The following is a 17376-nucleotide window of genomic DNA, read 5'->3' as shown; positions in this document are numbered from 1 at the left end:
TGCAATGATCCATACCCAGTGACCCCACTGGGTGTGCAGTACACAAGGTCACCTGAGATGAAGGGGGGCTACGGGCCTACTTACCTTGCTGTCAACACTGCAGAAATGAATATGTCCCTGTGCAGAAGATCTAGGATAAATATCTGCAGTGCGCCACAGTGGTTAGCATTGCTGCCTTACAGTGCTAAGGTCAGGGCATTTGATTCCAACCTGGACCTTGTCGATGTGGACTTTGCACGTTTGCGTGTTGTAGAGAATTTAAACTACAAGCTCTGACTGATGTTAATAATTAAATAATCTCTGTACAGAACTGAGCGATATGGTGACACTCAATAAGTACTAGTAATTCACTTAATAACAGAGCATGCAGGGAGAGTGATTAGCCAGCAGGGGGCAGCAGAGGACAGATTTTTCACTTTATTACATAACCTGTTTATGCTACAAAACACACTTGCATTTTAGTGGTCTCAGTTACACTTTTCTCTGGGGCTAAACATTGGAAGTTGTTTTTTTTATGCTGCTTTTTCTATTTTATTTGCAGTCTTATTGTTTGCAGAGATATTGTACCCTGCGGAAACAGAACCAAGCTGCTGTGTAGTTCAGTCGCTGTAGAATAATATGTGTTACTGTACACAAGTCCATGATCTGTACCTGCCAGCGTAGTAATCTCCTCCAGGGAAGAGTGTCTAATACAGAGTGATTCCTTCATGCAGAGGAGGTAGACGGGGGTCTTGTCCAATTAGCAGTTTTTTCTAAAGTGAACTAGAAACATCAGCATGCACAAGCCTATGCCCTATGGGGGTTATTCTGATTCACTCGGAAAGGCAGAATCACTCTCTAATGGACAAAACCATGTGCACTGCAGGGGGGGGGGGGGGGGGGCAGATAGAGTTAGATCTGGGTGGGGGGGGTGTACTTCAAACATATATCTATATTGCAGTGTAAAAATAAAGCAGCCAGTATTTACCCTGCACAGAAACAATAAAACACCCAAATTTATCTCTCTGCACATGTTACATCTGCCCCACCTGCAGTGCATATGGTTTTGTCCATTAGAGAGTGATTGTGACTTTCCGAGTGAATCAGAATAACCCCCTATGTGCATGAGTGCCTCAATCTATAACCTGTACAGAACTGGTATTTTGGAATTGTCAGCCAATCACACAAGGTCTGGGTTTTTGCTGCTGTAAGATAGAGAATCGACACCTAAGCAAAGGTTAATGGCTGCACACACTTCACATATCCTGTACCGCTGTACAGGCTCTTGTGTGTTAATGTCCTCTGTTCCTCAGTCTGCCTCGGGCCTTTAATAGGACCGTGCGAGATTAACGCTGGTTACAGAAACCTAGAAGTGTCCTTATATCCTCTTAGGACAAGATGTCCTCCCTGATCTAATTATCTGTGACCCATATACTACAATCCAGATCTCAAGTTCTTCTCGTTCGCCTGAGACACGCAAATTGTGTGCAGTATTGTGTAATTGTTTATTGTCAGGCCAAGCCCGCCCCCCTGAATTCCTGAGCTGGTTCTGACTGTGGGACGATGAGCGAGGGTTCCATAATTAGTGACCTGCAATAGCTTCTTTTATCCGGGGTCAGCGGTGTATGGCTTAGTAGTGTTTAGTTACACTGAATATAGATCCGTTTTCCCGCTACGCTGTAGGTTCCAATGCAAATAAAATATTCATTCAGCCCCGTCCGATTAGCGTCTGCTTAGGAAATGGCAAACGGTGCACTGAAAGTGAGGTTAAAAATCTTATTTTTGTTGTTGCGCACGTTTAAATGTCCTCCTTGGCGCCCATCGCTCATAACTCTATTCTGGGACCTGCGTGAAAAACGCCCAGATCGCAGTGGTCAGTGACCTTGGTCTGCCAGGGATGCCAGCCTGGGCCTTATTGACACGATATTATTGAAAAATTTCCTAAAGAAAACATTCCCAGAGCCTCTGTTTTTTTTTTTTTTTTTCATGGAGGTCTGTGCTTGGCCGTCATGATTTCAGGAAAACAGCGGAAAGAGAAGGACTTGGGGAAGCGCCAGCAGATTGTTTTTGTAAAGCAACCTTTTAGCTAGGCAGAGAGAGAGGGCTCATTCCACAGCGCTCGGACTGAACCAAACAATGCAGCGTTCCCCAGGGATGCCTGACATTCCAGCTGTGTGACACGGATCTAAAATAGTCCTGAATGTTATCATCCGCAGCAGCACGCAGAGCAGATCCCGCCTGTATGATATTAATGTAGAACGTGGAAATGCCCACGTACTAGTCTAGGACCCCGTTTGAGTCTGTATTGTTAAAATGAATAAAACATTCAAGCCTTTTAAACTTTCCTAGACCCGTCCTGACAATGGGGTTTGGACGGTCTTAGGGTCTGATTCAGAGATGTAGGCAAATGTGTTTGCAGCTGAAAAACTAGTATGCGGCAGCTGTGCAAACCTATGTAAATGTCGCAGCCGCCTGGATTTTTATTGGGATACCTAACGCCGGCTTTGTGCATCACAGCGGCTGTGTACAAAGGGCCTGATTCAGACATGTCAGCAAGCCTGCAATTTTTGCAGATGGGCAGATCCATGCAGGTGGGGCAGATGTAACATGTGCAGAAAGAGATAGGTTTGTGTGAGTTATTTTGTTTCTGTGCAGGGTAAATACTGACTGCTTTTTTTTACGCTACAATTTAGATTTCAGTTCAAACACACCCCACCCAAATCTAACTTTCTGCACATTCCATCTGCCCCACCTGCAGCACAGCTTGGTTTTGTTCATCTGCAAACATTGCTGCTTTGCTGAATCACCCCAAAATTAGGCTGCAGGTCTTTTGGTTATTGATGATAATCTGGGGTCGCAAGACCCCAGAGACATTGCAGCTATGTGCAGGGTCGCGGCCGCATACATGCTCCCAACATGGCCGCAACACATCTGGTCCTATCCGATTTCTCCCACAACGTCCTGTCCTGTTACAGGGCTACCACCAAATGTTATTTCTCTTTTCTGTACCCCGCCCTCCATCCTCTTCTGGACCCGCCTGGAGGAAAACAGTGCTACTAGTCCCTGTCGTTACAGTAACAAGTACGATCAGATACTCTGGATTAAGCCCCTTTTTGAAATTGGGATTACAGACCTGAGACGCCATTGTTTGTGTAATTGGAGCATTCGTACATTAACCGGTCATGAAGTCATCAGCAGATTTTGTTGCAAGACCCTGAATTAAAGATCCAAGCAGTGTTAATTACAACGTGAGCATCGCTTAGAACCTAAAGGACGTAATATTCAGCATAAGACCCCACCTAATCCTGGCCCGGTGGGGTGTGTGGGAAGACCCATTGTTTTGGACGTGACACAGCATCGGCTAGAAAACAGAACTGAGAATTTCCAAGAGATCAAAGCGAAGTGTTTTTTAGATTATCCCAAAAAATAATAGTAACATGAAAGGAGCGGCAGATCCCAGTTCCTATTCTGACAGCAGCAGATTCAGTAGCCAATCAGCACACAGGGTGGTGGAGAGTGATAAAGTCTGTCTGTTCCTAACCTCCTATGTTACAGGCTGTACATGAAAAATTACCGGAGCTTATTGGCTGGTATTTTATCTCTCCCCACTTTGGGGGTGATTCTAGTACTCACGCAATATTGCGAGTTCGGCCCTGTACCGATGATTTGGGGACTGCGCATGGTATATTATGCGCATGTGCAGCCCCATTTGCGAACGGCTTTGGCTACTTGCATTGTCGAGCCGTCCGCAAGCATCGGGGCCGATGGTGGCGGGAATGGGGCCCGTCCATGGGAACACCCAGCGATTTATGGGCGTCCTCACGAAAACACTGGGCATACCCATGGGTAAGTGGGCAGTCAGCTGATTTCACAGGACCAAGGAGAATCGGCAGCGGGGAGAGAAGCATTCGGACGGGCGGTGTCTCAGGCGCTTGGTAAGCTGTGATGTTCACAGTTTACCAAGCCAACCTGAATCGGGCCCTTAGTACATCTGCCCCAGATTGTTACCACCACTAACTGGTAACTTGCACCTGAAGGACTTAACTGTCTGAAAACATGGAAATGTACTATCCGAGAGGCCACCAGATGCAGAGCTAAGGGGCAGGATTTAATAGTCAGATCTGTCCAATTTCTATGGGCGTTAGAAGACTTGGGGATCGGTAGAAGAAAGTCTGTGTCCTCGTTGTGGCTGCAAGACGGTAAGAATATCGCGCGAACACAGGCTTCCTGTTCACTGGCCAAACCAAGTACAAGATCAGAAAGAAGAGCGAAGTTGGATAATAGAAACGTAGAATTTAACGTCAGATTAGAACCATCGTCCCATCCAATCTGGCCTTAAGACACCTAGGACCTTATTCTGATTGACTCACAAGACCGGCGAGGAGGAAATAATTTGATGGTCGCCAGCCATCAAATGATTTGTACAGTGCTCGCTGTGGGGTCTTATGTCTGCGGGCGCCCTGTGCAGAAAGCGGGTGGGCAGCTGACATCCGCTGTCTGCCCCCCGCACCCACATCATCACCAAATTTCCATGGGAATGCCCATGAAACGCTGGGCGTGGCCACTTGCTGCCGCAGTGCTGTGTGCGAGAATAATCAATTCGCCATGGCCGCTTGCACCAAGCGGCTGCACATGCCCATAACGGTTTATGTACATGCGTAGTCACACACCATCGCTCCCCTGAACAAACGGGAGCGAATGGACCAGAATAAGGTCCTTACTGTACATACTAGGGTTCATTTTTTGTTGGGAGCCAATTAACCTACAGTACCAGTATAATTTTGGATCGTGGGAGGAAACCGGAGTACCCAGAGGAAACCCACAGGGAGAATATACAAACTCCACACCATTCGGTTCGATTCCCACCCATTCCTAAGACCTCAGTGCTGTGAGGCAGTAATGGTAACCAGTGCACCGTCCGTGCTGTCCAACTGCTATTGTTTAACTTGCTGGCAGGGCAAACTGGCATTTGTAGTTCTCTTGTTATCACAACTTGTAATTGCACGGCATCAGGTTGTCGCCGCTTTCTGGATAGATATATATATATATATATATACTGTATTGTGATATAATAGTATTGCAGCTGGATGACCCCAATGTGATTTACTTCAGATCGCTTGGATATTCGGGCTGCCAGGGTCCTGCTGGATAACGACCACTACGCCATGTCAAAGCTGAAAAAGCGGGTCCTAGAGTACCTGGCCGTCCGCCAGCTGAAGAACAACTTGAAGGGCCCCATCCTTTGCTTTGTGGGACCTCCTGGAGTGGGGAAAACCAGCGTGGGAAGATCCATTGCCAAGACCTTGGGTAGAGGGTTCCACAGGATTGCGCTGGGTGGCGTGTGTGACCAGTCTGACATCCGTGGACACAGGTACAGTGGGCAGTGTGTAGAAGGGGAGGTGTGGCACCAGAGTCTGTGATCATAGGGGGACATGTATGAGAACGGTCCTGTAGACCACCAAAGAGAAATGGTGGTGTCGCCCTCATGTCAGTGTTTTTATTCTACAAATTGTAAAGTTAAAAAAAAAAATTTCTGCTTTTTGGTTTGTGGGGGCAACACCAATTTTTCCTCACAGTGGTTGCTAGGGACAGGTTCACCTTTTCCTCACAGTGGTTGCTAGGGACAGCTTCACCTTTTCCTCACAGTGGTTGCTAGGGACAGCTTCACCTTTTCCTCACAGTGGTTGCTAGGGACAGGTTCACCTTTTCCTCACAGTGGTTGCTAGGGACAGGTTCACCTTTTCCTCACAGTGGTTGCTAGGGACAGGTTCACCTTTTCCTCACAGTGGTTGCTAGGGACAGCTTCACATTTTCCTCACAGTGGTTGCTAGGGACAGCTTCACATTTTCCTCACAGTGGTTGCTAGGGACAGCTTCACATTTTCCTCACAGTGGTTGCTAGGGACAGCTTCACATTTTCATCACAGTGGTTGCTAGGGACAGCTTCACATTTTCATCACAGTGGTTGCTAGGGAAAGCTTCACATTTTCATCACAGTGGTTGCTAGGGAAAGCTTCACATTTTCATCACGGTGGTTGCTAGGGACAGCTTCACATTTTCATCACAGTGGTTGCTAGGGACAGAACCACCTTTATCTCACAGTGGTTGCTATTAACAGCACTAACTTTTCGTCACAGTGGTTGATAGGGACAGCTTCACCTTTTCTTCACAGTGGGCCAAATGCATTAAGCCGTACAAAATGATAAAGTGGAGAGTGCTAAAGAGCCAATCCGCTCCTAACTGCCATGTTACAGGCTGGGTTTAAGAAATGACAGATAGGAGCTGATTGGCTGGTGGTTTAAGGCTTAATACATTTGGCCCAGTGTGTTCTAGGGACAAGACCAGCTTTTTCTTTACAGTGCTAAGGACAGCACCAGCTTTTTCTTCAGTGGTTGCTAAGGACAACACCAGCTTTTTATTAACAGAGGTTGCTAGGGACAGCACCGTATTTTCTTTACCTTTAATAGTCATTTAATGCTGGCTTAATGTCTGAAATTAAAAGGAAAGAAAAAAGCCCTGCACCCCCCTTTCCCGCCCTGCACCCCCCTTTCCCGCCCTGCACCCCCCTTCCACTGTGTCGGGCAGTTTTATGGCAGATGTGATGGGAGTCTGGGAAGCTGAGGTTTGTATCATGTAAGATGTGTCGCTGTAGATAGACGGAGAGAAGATCTCTGCACAAGCCAAGTCCTAGTGCCAGAGTGGTGTGAGGGCTCATCACATGTCCCCAGCGGTCTGATGATCATATCAATAGTCCTCTGTTCTGCATTAAACTGACAACAAACAAATGTACTGTTGATCTGCACGAATGCCAGTTGTCTTCTCCTGACCTTTGTGTGGCTGATCTCGTGCGCTGGCAACTCCCTACCAGTGTTACCGCCATAAGCTGCCATGATGCACCGTATATATATATATATATATATATATATATATATATATATATATATTTGGATATGGGGATGGCAGACTGTCCTAACATGGTGCAGAGAGCAGCACGTGTCAAGAGAGCCAAATTAACAGTCCTCTTGGACGCAACTGATCAGTCTAAATCTGTGTACACACAGGGCAATACTTGACCTAAAACGTGCACAATACTGAACTCATGTGTTTATAAACATGGGGGCTTATTCAGACCTGACCGCAGGACAAATTTGAACTCAAAATGGGCAAAACCATGCTGCACTGCAGGCGGGGGCAGATGTAACCGGTGCAGAGAGAGTTAGATTTGGGAGAGATTTTTGTTTCTGTACAGGGTAACTATTGGCTGCTTTATTCTCACACTGCAATTTAGATTTCAGTTTGATCACACCCCACCCAAATCCAATTCCAACAGGTATCATACTACAGACTGGGGTCTCACCCTACACGCATGTCTCTAGGATCATACATGTTACTATAACTTCATATACATAAGCCTGTGTCAGCAGGCCAGCAGTGTGCGTTACATGGCCACTATCCTGCCTTCATCGCTAGAGGACCTAGCACCATCAGCTGTGGTCTCCTTTGTCTTGCAGACGCACCTACGTGGGCAGCATGCCGGGACGTATCATCAACGGGCTAAAGACTGTTGGGGTGAATAACCCGGTCTTTCTCCTGGATGAGGTGGACAAATTGGGGAAGAGCCTCCAGGGTGACCCGGCAGCTGCACTATTGGAGGTAAGATACCCGGTACACCACGCCCATCATTTTCCCGTGTTGCCAGGGGTCAGGGAAGATGGGACAAGATGTTCAGTTAAGAGATTTCCAACACAAGTAACAGATCTCCAATGACTGAAACAACTCGCAGACCTTCTAGAAAGAAATGCCGCTGTCTGAGGACCGTTGGGATGCGTCGGCAGGTCGACCACTATTGGTCTACAGGTCATAGGTGGATGCATGAAAAAGGTTGACATGGTCAAAAGGTTGACATCTACAATATGTCGACATTGGGAAAGGTCGACATTAGTTTTTCACATTTGTTTTTCTAAAACAGGTGTTTTTTTTCATTCTTTACTATCCAAGTGGACAGGGAGCCATGCGAGTGGACGCAGTACACTTATAGGATGGTCCATGACGACTGTGTCGACAGACACCCAAAACCGTTAAAACTCATGTCGCCCTATTGTTGTGCCAACAGGGTCTGTTGACTTAAACCATTTTAATGTGTCGACCTATGGCCTGTCATCCAATAGTGGTCGACTTAATGACTGTCGTCCTTCTTATTGTCGACCCTATGACCCATATCCGGACGGTTTTGGCCTTGGTAACACAGAATTGTTCTCCTTGCACCTTACAGTAGATGGAAATCCCAGCTGGGGTGGGAATACAAGTGCCAGCATACCGTATAGCTCCTGGGCCACTAATTGAATATTTCTTTGACTTCCTCCTGTGATCTACAACATGCTGTGGCAGGACATGCTGGGATGTGTAGTTCCACCATGTCAATATTTTGTCTGTCGACCTTTCTATTGTCAACCTAATGCTTGTGTTGACCTCCCAGCCCTGTCGACCTTAGCCATGTTGACCTTTAGTAACTTTCATTGGTCAACCCAAAGGGGGGGACCTTTAATTTGGGTTGAAATAAGGGCACCAACGTCAGCCGTGTTTCTGTCACGCTACAAAAGTCCCTGCTTCCATTGCCGGAGCGATGTTCCATCTCGCCCCAGACAGCTGTGCCCCAGATTACCTGTGTGTTCAGTCTACGCTGTTCCTCCTGGGGCATCAATGAAAGAATATTTTATGTGTTGAAGCTGTGTGTGCAGTTGTACCCGTAGAGCGCACACAAAGCCGGCCTTAAGCAGCGACCTACAACACTTTAACACCTGCAGCCGAGCCGCGAGTTTTCAATCTTTTTTTAAATTATACTTTTTTTTTTTTTTGCAATTTCTGAACGGAGACTAAAACTAAAGCAAACATGAGGATAAAACAGCTCTGCCAAGGTACACATGTCTCTCGTTAGCCCTTCCCGGGATAAGACTGGTTAAATATTCCACTTTTTATGGCTCCGTTTAAGAGCAGTCATAAAGCGGAAGAAAATGATGAGGTGCTGGAATAGCACAAAATATATGTATGTAAAATGATTCGCAGCAAGATGGTTCATTATAAAATGAGAACGAGATGAAATAATCCTTTTAGAGTAGGTACGGCTTTGTTTTCTGCTAACCGGCATTGTAGATTTTATATATATATATATATATATATAACCCTTTCAGTGCCAACATCTATGTGATCGGTGCAAAATATCCTCTAAAAATGACAGCGTAACATGACTGTTAGAAGCAGATTGGTTGGTACTTTAGCTCTCTCTACACTTTGATAAATCGCCCATTTAGTCTCCCGGGAAGCCTCCATCGTTGCTGGAACTGCTTGTTACACGTACCTACTGTACACCTGTGAGTATGAAATCGGCCCCGTGGGACTTGTGGTCTAAGACCCACATAGAAAGCAGACGTTTCAGTACTGAAACCAGTATTTCTTTCTTAGTAGGAATCTCTGTTATTACTCATCGATCCAGTTTCACTGTCTCACTGATCTGACACAAGCTGTGATTTGAGAATTGAATCCACTATGGTCTGATACCAGTCTCCAAGGAATAAAGCTCGTGACCACATGTACAGTAGACCCCCGTACTGTTCGCACAGGTATTAACCCCTTGGGTGGTGTGCCGGAAAGCTGCTGCAGCGGGCTGTCCCAGAAAATTTCCGGCCATACCAGTAATATGAAATAGGTGTGCGCCAGTGGTGTCCAGGTGTGCACCACCTTTAGAGGCCCCCCCCGTCACCCCCCCCCCCCCCCCCCGTCACACACCCCAGCCACCACCCCCATCACCTCTGCTCAGTCGATCGTATGCCGGAGCTCACCTGACCCCTGTCGCTTCCCCAGCCGCCAGCCACCATTCATTTTACAACAGTGACTTAGGCGGCAGGCTCGGGGATGTTCGGGGGACTCGGTAGCGTTCAGGAGTTCAGGCGCCCGAGTCCTCCCGAGCCTGCCATCTGAGGTGACTGGGGCAGCAGCGGCATGGGGAGCTCAGCCGTGAAGGTTAGGGGGGCAGGGGGAGGCTCCTACGATATGTGGTGGGTTTTGCTAGGGCAGGACAAACCTGTCCAGGTAGGTTTGTCCTGCCCCAGCAAAACCCACCACTCAAGGGGTTAAGGGGAGACAAACCTAGGTCTCTTATTTTGGTCTGTTCGCACAGACCAGAATATTCGCAAGGGCATTAATGGTGGGTGTATGCACATGCGCAGGGTCATTTCTGCACATGTGCATACGCCGAGTGCATGCATCCACAGTGAACAGATTGTGTGCGGGTGGGGGGCGGAGAGGGCGTGTGGCGGTGGGATGGCTATTTGCATATGGGAACGCCCAGCGTTTCATGGGCGTTCCCATAAGAAGGCTGGGCATTCTCATGCTAATAGGCTGATGAGGTGGGGGATCACCGGATATCAGCTGCCCACCCATTTCCCTCAGAGTGCACACGCACATCTTAAGGTGGCCATACATTAGAAAGATATTGTACCCAATCATACAATCTCAATTGATTGTAAGATGGATTGTATGCAGATTGTGTGCACATCTTGTGTACACAATCATGCAATCCATCAGCAGATGGATTGTATGACTGATTGTATGATGTATTGTATGCAGATTGTGTGCACATCTTGTGTACACAATCATGCAGTAGATGGATTGTATGACTGATTGTATGATGGATTGTGTGTCCAAAAACCACCAAGGACTGCCGGGGATTTCAAGGGAAATTGTACACAATCATGAGCGCAATCGATCTTAAGATCGATCTTTCTGATGTATGGCCAGCTTAAGGTTGCTCTGAGTATCTGTTCCTCTGCTGTAGGCAGGTTAGCTGTAACCTAGGAGTAGCCGTTCCTCTGCTGTAGGCAGGTTATCTGTAACCTAGGAGTATCTGTTTCTCTGCTATAGGCAGGTTAACTGTAAGCTAGGAGTATCCGTTCCTCTGCTGTAGGCAGGTTAGCTGTAACCTAGGAGTATCTGTTCCTCTGCTGTAGGCAGGTTAGCTGGAACCTAGGAGTATCTGTTTTCTCTGCTATAGGCAGGTTAACTGTAAGCTAGGAGTATCCATTTTTCTGCTATAGTCAGGATAGCTGGAACCTAGGAGTATCCGTTCCTCTGCTATAGGCAGGTTAGCTGTAACCTAGGAGTATCCGTTCCTCTGGCATAGGCAGGTTGGATGTGGTATAATTCACCAACAGTCATTACTCAGACATCGGAATCCCGACTGCACAGTGGGGGGGAGCGCAATGAAGCCCCTTGCGGGCTCGCTGTGCTCGCCACGCTGCGGGCGCGGTGGCGAGCTGCGCTCGCCACCTATTTTATTCTCCCTCTATGGGGGTCGCGGCCCCCACGAGGGAGCAGTCAGGATTCTGACGTCGGAGTAATGACTGTCAGAATCCCGACTGTCGGGGAGCCGTCCGGCACCCGGCAGGTTAGCTGTAACCTAGGAGTATCCATTCCTCTGCTATAGGCAGGTTAACTGTAACCTGGGAGTATCCATTCCTCTGCTATAGGCAGGTTAGCTGTAACCTAGGAGTATCCTTTCCTCTGGCATAGGCAGGTTAGCTGGAACCTAGGAGTATCCATTCCTCTGCTATAGGCAGGTTAGCTGTAACCTAGGAGTATCCATTCCTCTGCTATAGGCAGGTAAACTGTAACCTGGGAGTATCCGTTCCTCTGCTGTAGGCAGGTTAGCTGGAACCTAGGAGTATCTGTTCCTCTGCTGTAGGCAGGTTAGCTGGAACCTAGGAGTATCTGTTCCTCTGCTGTAGGCAGGTTAGCTGGAACCTAGGAGTATCCGTTCCTCTGCTATACCCGCTCTACATAATCATCCACAACAGAATACAGATGTCCTGTGAATATTCCCTATCAGTCTGGCTAAGGGTCCACTCTCCACCTCTGGGCGACATGAACCGAGGTGCTTACACAGCTGCTATCCCAGAACCTCGGTGCACGCAGGACAGCACCGCGGCCATTGTGTCAGACCCAGTACGAAGCAGGTCTCGCAATGTTGTATTTTGCTGCGTTACAGAACATTAAGAGGATTAGCTTGTTTTCCTTGGAATGTAACGCCACTAATCAGGGGCCTGTGGAAACATCGTGTGCAGCAATTAGTAGGATGAAGCCCTGATCTCAGTATATCAGATCACCGCTACTTTTACCATATATAACTCTTATCTAACGTTTTTCTTTCTAATTAGTTCTTTAATAAAAAAAAAAATTCTTCAGGTTCTTTCCCAAAACGATGTGTCATTATTTTACTACGTCTCACCAGATACGCGAGGCCCTTGCATCTCGGCGCATGAATGTGATGAGTGTGGGCAGACAACCAAAAAGAGGGCCTGATTCAGATGTGTTTGCAGCTGGGTCTTTGTGCGCAGTGTGCCTGCAACCGTCACCTCCGCCAGGATTTGTATTGAGGCAATCACAGGCGGCTTTGGAAATTCTAGATGCAGCGTCAGTCGCAAATGGTTTGATAATCGCAGCAACCGTCCAGCCCAATGCTAGGTGCGAGGGATCTGTCAGATGGCGTCCGGTCAATGGATCTACCGTGTGATGGTCGACCATGCTGAGTCAACCCTAGTTAGACGCCTAAAGATAGTCAACCGCATCTAGATGGACAGTAACGGAAGTTAGAGCGACGTTAGCGTGGTTGACGGTCACATGGCCGACATGATTTTTTTGCCGGATGTCACAGGTCAAGTTCATACTTTCCTATCCAAGTGGACATAGGAGGTCATTCTGGTTAACACGCAAAGCTGCAAAATTCGCAGCTTTGCGTGTCAATTTAACCCTGCCCGCACGAACGGTGCCCCCCCCCCCCCCCCCCCCTGCACACTGAATATCCATCGCAGCCTTGCGTACGGGGACAAAAACATTTGATGGTCGCCAAATGATTTTGCAGTCGCTCGCAGATGTAAGACACCTCTTATATCTTCAGGCGCCCTGTACGGGAAGCGGTCGGGAAGCGGTCGTGCAGCTGACGTCAGCTGCCCGCCTCCCGCATCACTGGCCCATTGACATGGGAACGCCCAGCTTTTTTAATGGAGACGCCCATGAAACGCTGGGCATTCCTATGGGCACAGCCCCTTGCCACCACCACCATGCCTACTGCCCGCTAGGTGCGAACGGGATGACGAACAAGCATTTCCAGCGCCCACTCGCATCAAGAGGCTGCACGTGCTCATAAAAGTAAATGCGCACGTGCAGTCGCTCACCATCGCTCCCGTACGCGAACACGCAGGGGATCCTGGTGATCAGAATCACCCTCATAGCGTGAGATTATAATTGTGCGCCCAGCGTAGCAAGCCATATATATATATATATATATATATATATATATACACAAAGTGTCCACCGATACCCCGTGACATTCGGCACAAAAAACACACGTGAAAAACTCATGCCGGCCATGTGACCGTCCACCACTCTCCCGTTGCTCGGTCTATGCATAACTCCGCCCATCCACAAGTCTGCACACCTATCACTGCCTAGATGGGGAATGAGGACCACGGTTCTATCTGAGCACATCAGTAACGGCATGTACATTATCCAGCCGAGTAATTAACATACTTTGTACTTATTAACGTGACCTAGTGCTTTCACCTGCCGTCTGAGGCCTTGGCACCAGGAACAGCGAGACTATTGCTGCTTCCCAGTTCATATTTCCCATTCTGCGCCTGGAATTGGAGCCTCGTATGAGATGGGGAGATCATATGACCTGTCCTTGTCGTCGGAATGTCCGAACTCCAAAGTTTCCTGTCCTCAAAGTCATTAAGTAAAATAGAAAATTCCTTCCTGTTTCCAATCGTTACTTAACAACAGTGCTCCGTTTGTTCTAATTATAGATGACCTTTGATAATACTTTGAGAAGAAAGTGTTTATTATGCAGACTAGAAGGGGCGAGCAGCGGTTCCTCTCCATACGGCTTTGTTACAGTGCGAGCTCTCAGCCGGGGACTGGGGAGCATTCATGTCCTGCCATGGTATGCAATCACTATTGGTCGACAGGCAGAAGGTGGACACATGCACAACGCCTTAGGTCGACATGGTCAAAAGGTCAACGCAAGTGAACGGTTGACGTGGAAAGAAGCTGTAAACTCATGTTGACCTATTTTTCCTGTGTCGACCAATATTGACTGTTGACGTTATGCTTGTCGACCTATGATCCACACCCTTCTGCCAGAGAGAGACACAGGTCTAAACCTTGTACACTGCATGGACCAGCGTCAGCTCTCTATGGGGGGATAAGGTCACCAGGTCAACTCAATTGAGTCAACATACATTCGGTCGACCACTGACGATCAGGACACCTAAATTAGGTTGACAGTTTTGGAAGGTCAACACAAGCATTACTTCGACAATGATAGGCCAACAGTCCCAGGCTGCAACTGTGCCCCTCTTGAATTGGTGCCAGGCTGTCCTATCATGGCAGCTGGCACATGGGCAGGAGGACATGAAGAAAGCGCCAGAGTCATTTTGAAATTGGCCCCATCCGCAGAGCCAATTAAAGCTGGTGGACTAGCAGCCAATGCGGAGCCACTATAGAGTAGCTCCGCCTATTACATCAGTCCTGTGCTGCAAAATTTCTGATGGCAGCCCTATTGGCGCTTATGTCAAGTGGACGCCACGTTCAGACGGATCTCCTGCACCAGGCCTGGGGTGGGTATAAGTGGTGATCAGAGCGATGATCTGTTCTCGCGGAAGGAAGACTGGAGTGATGTATGGAGCTGGGATAAGTGGTATCTATCCCCCCTAAAGAATGTGTGCAAGGTGATAATGCTCCAGCCAATCAGCTCTGATATGTAAATTGATAGTTAGGAGCTGATTGGCTGGAGCATTATCACCTTGCACATAACGTTCTTTATGGGGGATAGATACCACTGCTCCAAGCTTCATACATTTACCCCATAGTTACATATAACTCAGAATGAGCATAGGATGATTATCCCTTATCCAAAATGCTTGGGACCACGAGCATTTTAGATAAGGGATTTTTGTAGATTTGGGATTTTTTTTTTCCTTCCTACTTGCCTGGTCCCCCGGCATCCACGGTGTCCATGGCGGCCTTCAGATTACTCTTCAGCTGCATCTCTGGTCCCAGGGGTTCATTGCGTGAGTGCCGCTAAAGAAGATTCCGATGGTCATCGGGAGACAAGGTAAGTATGAAAAAAGAGGCAGGGGACACAAAATAAAACACAGATTTTGGAATATTTCGGTTTATGGGATATATATATACACAGAATAATCTTCATGAAACAACTCGAACTTTAGTCTGTCTCCCATTATGTCCCCAAAACAATAATATTCAGGGAAGAGGAAGTGCGTAGGGACGTAGCTCGTGCGGCTATTTTTGGACTTGGCTTCTTCTCCCACGTCTAACTGAATTGCTGAAACTTTGTGAGGCCGGTATTGCGGCCTGAGACATGTCTGGAGAGAACAGCCCAAACATCTCCCTGCATTCCACCCCTGTCATCGCCTCTTTGTCTAGCGCTTCCCATGGATTCTCTGCCCCGCACAATGCAATGCCATTCAGCGTCCAGATACAACTCTCTGTAGACTACTGTTGCTCATCTCTGTTCTATATCATTTGTGATTATTGCCCATAATCCACGGTAGTAGGGGTTGTCCAGTATCGTCAAATGATAACGATGCAAGGCAGGATATTACCCAGAGTCCTCTGCTGCTGTTCTATTTATTTTGTGTATCTGTGACTTAAAGCGGGAAATTATCACAAATATGTAACTGTAAATCGTCATGTGCAGTGTGGTTATTAATGGATGAGGTTGAGCTATAATATGACCCACAAAGTGCCTCATGCCTCAGCGATGTCAGTTGTATAGGCTGAATATTGCTCGCTCCTAAATAATGGAGGTTCTGTTTTTCCTGGTTTGGATTAAAGTGACATCTGGTGCGAGCAATAGCCACTTCACATGCCATAGGTGGGCACAGAAAGAGGGTGTGGCTTACAAGTAAGGGTGCGTGGCCTCATGGGAGTCCCCCATTCACATCACTATTGGGGTGTGGCATTACTATGATCTTGTGCAGTGGCTCCCAACCCTGGTCCTCAAGTACCCCCCAACAGTGCACGTTTTCCAGGTCTCCACACAGAATCACAAGTGACGTAATTAGCTCCACCTGTGGATCTTTTAAAATGTGTCTGAATAATGAGCGCACCTGCAGGGTGACCTGGAAAATATGCACCGTTGGGGGTACTTGAGGACCAGGGTTGGGAACCACTGATCTAGAGCATGGGTCTTCAAACTGCGGCCCTCCAGATGTTGTGAAACTACATGTTCCAACATGCATTGCCACATTCTTTTCTATAAGAGCATGCCAAAACTGTCAGGGCATGCTGGGACATGTAGTTCCATAACATCTGGAGGGCCACAGTTTGAAGACCCATGATCTAGTGTGAGAAAAGACAATGCACTAGGATGATCAGATTATTGGTTATTAATATCTTCTAATTGCACCTTGTGTCTCTTGTGTAGGTGCTGGACCCAGAGCAGAATCACAGCTTCACAGACCACTATCTGAACGTGGCCTTTGACCTTTCCCAGGTCCTCTTCATTGCCACCGCCAATACAACCGCCTCTATTCCAGCTGCCCTCCTAGATCGCATGGAGGTTCTTGAGGTTCCAGGTAAGAGGAAGGACGACTTTCCAGCATATTGTCTCCATCTAGTGATCTCATTAATTGCTGGTTTCTGGGAACCGATTGTTCCTTTTGATTAATAGAAAATCAGCCTAAATCCTGAAGGCATTACCTCCGTCCTGCCTCCATAGTACTGTGGCATCCAAGATGATTGTCCCTGGGCTCGTTACAGGATACAGCCAGGAGGAGAAGATTGAGATTGCTCACAGGCATCTCATTGCTAAACAGCTGTCACAGCATGGCCTGACCCCACAGCAAATCCAGATTCCACCAGAAACGACACAGGACATCATCACCAGGTGAGTGGGTGCTGTTGGCCCACGCTCTTCTCGTATTGTGACTGATGGTGTAACGATCCTATCAGCTGCCCCTCTGCAGGTAATGTCGCTCTGCGAGGTGGCCATGACCAATTTCAGATCCTCTTCCCAGCAGCGCTAGTGGGGACCCCTACCCCATAACACCTTAAGTAATATATTCTAAACTCATTGGCTTATTCTAAAGTTATACAATTATACGCCCGGTCCAGTATTGTTACTGTTGCTCCCAATTATTTTGGCCAATCTCTAGATCAGTGGGTCTCAACCTTAACTCTAAAGTAGCCCCAAAAGCAGGTCTTGTTTTCAGGATTTCTGCCTGTGGAAGCAGGTGGGATAGTTATCGACCCAGCAAAATAGATTAACTCACTGGAGCATGATTACAGATATCTGGAAAACATGGACTGTAGGCAGTACTTA

At 47.6% G+C, this 17376-nt stretch overlaps 1 protein-coding gene across 1 annotated transcript in view; it reads left to right on the top strand.

The window, feature by feature from the left end:
• The window catches only part of LONP2 (lon peptidase 2, peroxisomal), a 67895-nt gene that overhangs the window by 11994 nt on the left and 38525 nt on the right, over window positions 1-17376 (top strand). Inside the window, exons 7-10 of the mRNA XM_083163736.1 lie at window positions 5092-5350; window positions 7490-7631; window positions 16480-16630; window positions 16815-16941. Of these exons, the coding sequence (XP_083019862.1) occupies window positions 5092-5350; window positions 7490-7631; window positions 16480-16630; window positions 16815-16941 (679 nt within the window). The remainder of the gene's footprint in view (window positions 1-5091; window positions 5351-7489; window positions 7632-16479; window positions 16631-16814; window positions 16942-17376) is intronic.

This window comes from Crinia signifera, chromosome 11 (assembly GCF_055691185.1).
Source record: "Crinia signifera chromosome 11, ASM5569118v1, whole genome shotgun sequence".
In the NCBI taxonomy this organism is placed as follows: Eukaryota; Metazoa; Chordata; class Amphibia; order Anura; family Myobatrachidae; genus Crinia; species Crinia signifera.
This window is presented reverse-complemented; position numbering and strand designations above follow the sequence as displayed.